At 32.0% G+C, this 2,263-nt stretch overlaps 1 protein-coding gene across 1 annotated transcript; it reads left to right on the top strand.

The window, feature by feature from the left end:
* The first annotated feature begins 1,726 nt into the window (after positions 1-1,726).
* LOC141654891 (uncharacterized) lies at positions 1,727-2,263 on the top strand. Its single transcript, XM_074462002.1, has one exon. It carries the CDS (start codon positions 1,727-1,729, stop codon positions 2,261-2,263), a length of 537 nt encoding a protein of 178 aa, XP_074318103.1.

Genomic DNA, 2,263 nt, shown 5'->3' with positions numbered 1-2,263 from the left:
GCTATGAGTTGTGGCAATCACAATCGGCATTGTTCGCATTTCTTTGTTGAATTTCCATATCTTCAAAATAAATAAATATGAATAAATTAAATAGTTATGAATAAATTAAACAGAGAAAGAAAATTCAGTTTTATTTATGATACATAATAAACATGGTAAAGGGAAATATTTTACAACTACATCCTCAAACTTGTAAAATATTTTATGTTATGTAAAGGGGAACATGCTATTATGAATGTGTATAAAATAGCATAACTTGTGGGTTTGAGTAGAGAATGATAAGAAATACATAATAGCATGTTCCCCTTATGAAAGTCTCAATAACTTCAAAGGTTCAAGGTATTGAGTTGTTATAATAACATAACTACGGAGTATTATATATGTAACTTGTTCACAATATATCATTTTTACAAAAAAAAAAATGGACCATCAGTGTAATGGTATTAATTTGTTTTTAAGTTACATATTTTTCTTAATATACATCTTACCATAAAAGATAATAATTTACCTTTTGTGATAATCCACCGCGTGCTCGTGGTACTCAACCACGTAATATTCGCACGTCGGAGGGACCGTTGGATGGTGTTGCACCTCCCGCACAAAAAGGTTAAGATCGGAAAAATATCGACCTTAATAGTGAGCCTAGTGTTGAAAAACCAGGTTCCGAAATCCGACCGGAAGATATTCCGGGACCGTCTCATCATGTTGTGCATATAAAAAAAAAGATTCATAATAAGGTGGTGTTGGCGGCGGCGGCAAGCATAACAACCGGTTTTATTAAAATTACCGGATCAACCTTGAAAATACTCTATATATAAATTTTATAGAGCAGAAGGAATTACGGTCGCCCATAAAATATTTACACTTCTTGTTATCTTTTCATCACCCTTTTGTTAAGTTACTCTTATCACATATCGTTGTATGTTTGGGTTATTATTAACATGATGATAATATGTTTGAAGGAAGTTTATGCTATATTAACGAAGGAAGAAGAGAAAAAAAAAAAATGATGAAGAAAATCGAAAAAAAAATTGGTCTCGTGACATTCTTGAATTCGGCCAAAGCACCATTTAAAAAGACCAAGTTTTTTTTTCAACATTTTCCACTATCAAAAGGTGTGTTCTTAGTAGGTAATTATAGGCAATGATGTGAAACAAAGTGTAGTGGAAATACACTACTAAGGACACATGTAATGTTCTTCAAAGCATGCGTACTAATTGCTCTACTACTAGTCTACTACCCACCCCACTAAATAATATTGATAAACAATTCAATATTTTAAGGAAAAGTGGAGGTGATAGGTCCACCATATACATAAACAATTTTTTTGGATATTAATTGTTTTGTTTTGTACGTAACATCTTATGAAGTTTGGCCATTTTTATTGTTCAAAATTTATCTTTCAAAATTTGTTCTGTAAGGTAATATGACAAGACATAAGTTTTATATGGGTCTATAATGAGTATAAATATTATACTTCAATATTATATACCATATATGTACAAAGAACTCATACCGCTATAAAAGGGTTTGATCTGTATCTTTTTATCTTATTCATATAAGTTTTGTTATATCAAGATTTGAACTCTTGACTTTTTGTAAAGGTCAGACGTCTCGGACCACTATGACTTGTCATTCCATGTGATTACTTTTGTAAAGTAAATTTCATATATCGTCTAATTAAGTTTATCACTATTAACTTATTGTTAAATATGTTAATCAGAAAATGGCACATATGACGAAACGAGACTTTGATATCCTTGATAATAATGGCACAAAATACCTTCAATGGAGGGTGGATGCTAGAGCAAATTTAAAAGCCAAAGGACTAGAGCATACAATTTTAGTAGATGGAAATTCTACTTCACAAGAACAAGCAAAAGCAATAGTGTTCTTAAGGCATCATCTCCATGAAAATTTAAAAATTGAATATCTGTTTGTGGAGGATCCCAAAGAGTTATGGGATAATCTCTGCCAAAGGTTTGAAAGCCTGGAGAGAATTATTGGGCCGAAAGCTCAGTATGACTGGATGAATATACGATTCCAGGATTTCACTTCTGTTAGTGATTATGACTCGGCTATGCTTCGTATAACTTCACAGTTAAGGTTATGCGGACAAGCAACAACTGATGCAGCCATGATAGAGAACACTCTATCAACTATGCATGCCGATAATGCAGTCTTACAAGAATTATATCGTGAAAGGCATTATAATCGATATTGTGATCTAATTGCTATTTTAAGGATGGTCAAACAAATATGA

The sequence above is a fragment of the Silene latifolia genome, chromosome 5 (genome assembly GCF_048544455.1).
Source record: "Silene latifolia isolate original U9 population chromosome 5, ASM4854445v1, whole genome shotgun sequence".
NCBI classification, from domain to species: domain Eukaryota; kingdom Viridiplantae; phylum Streptophyta; class Magnoliopsida; order Caryophyllales; family Caryophyllaceae; genus Silene; species Silene latifolia.
The sequence above is the reverse complement of the archived record's forward strand: the minus strand, read 5'-3'. Positions and strand labels throughout refer to the sequence as shown.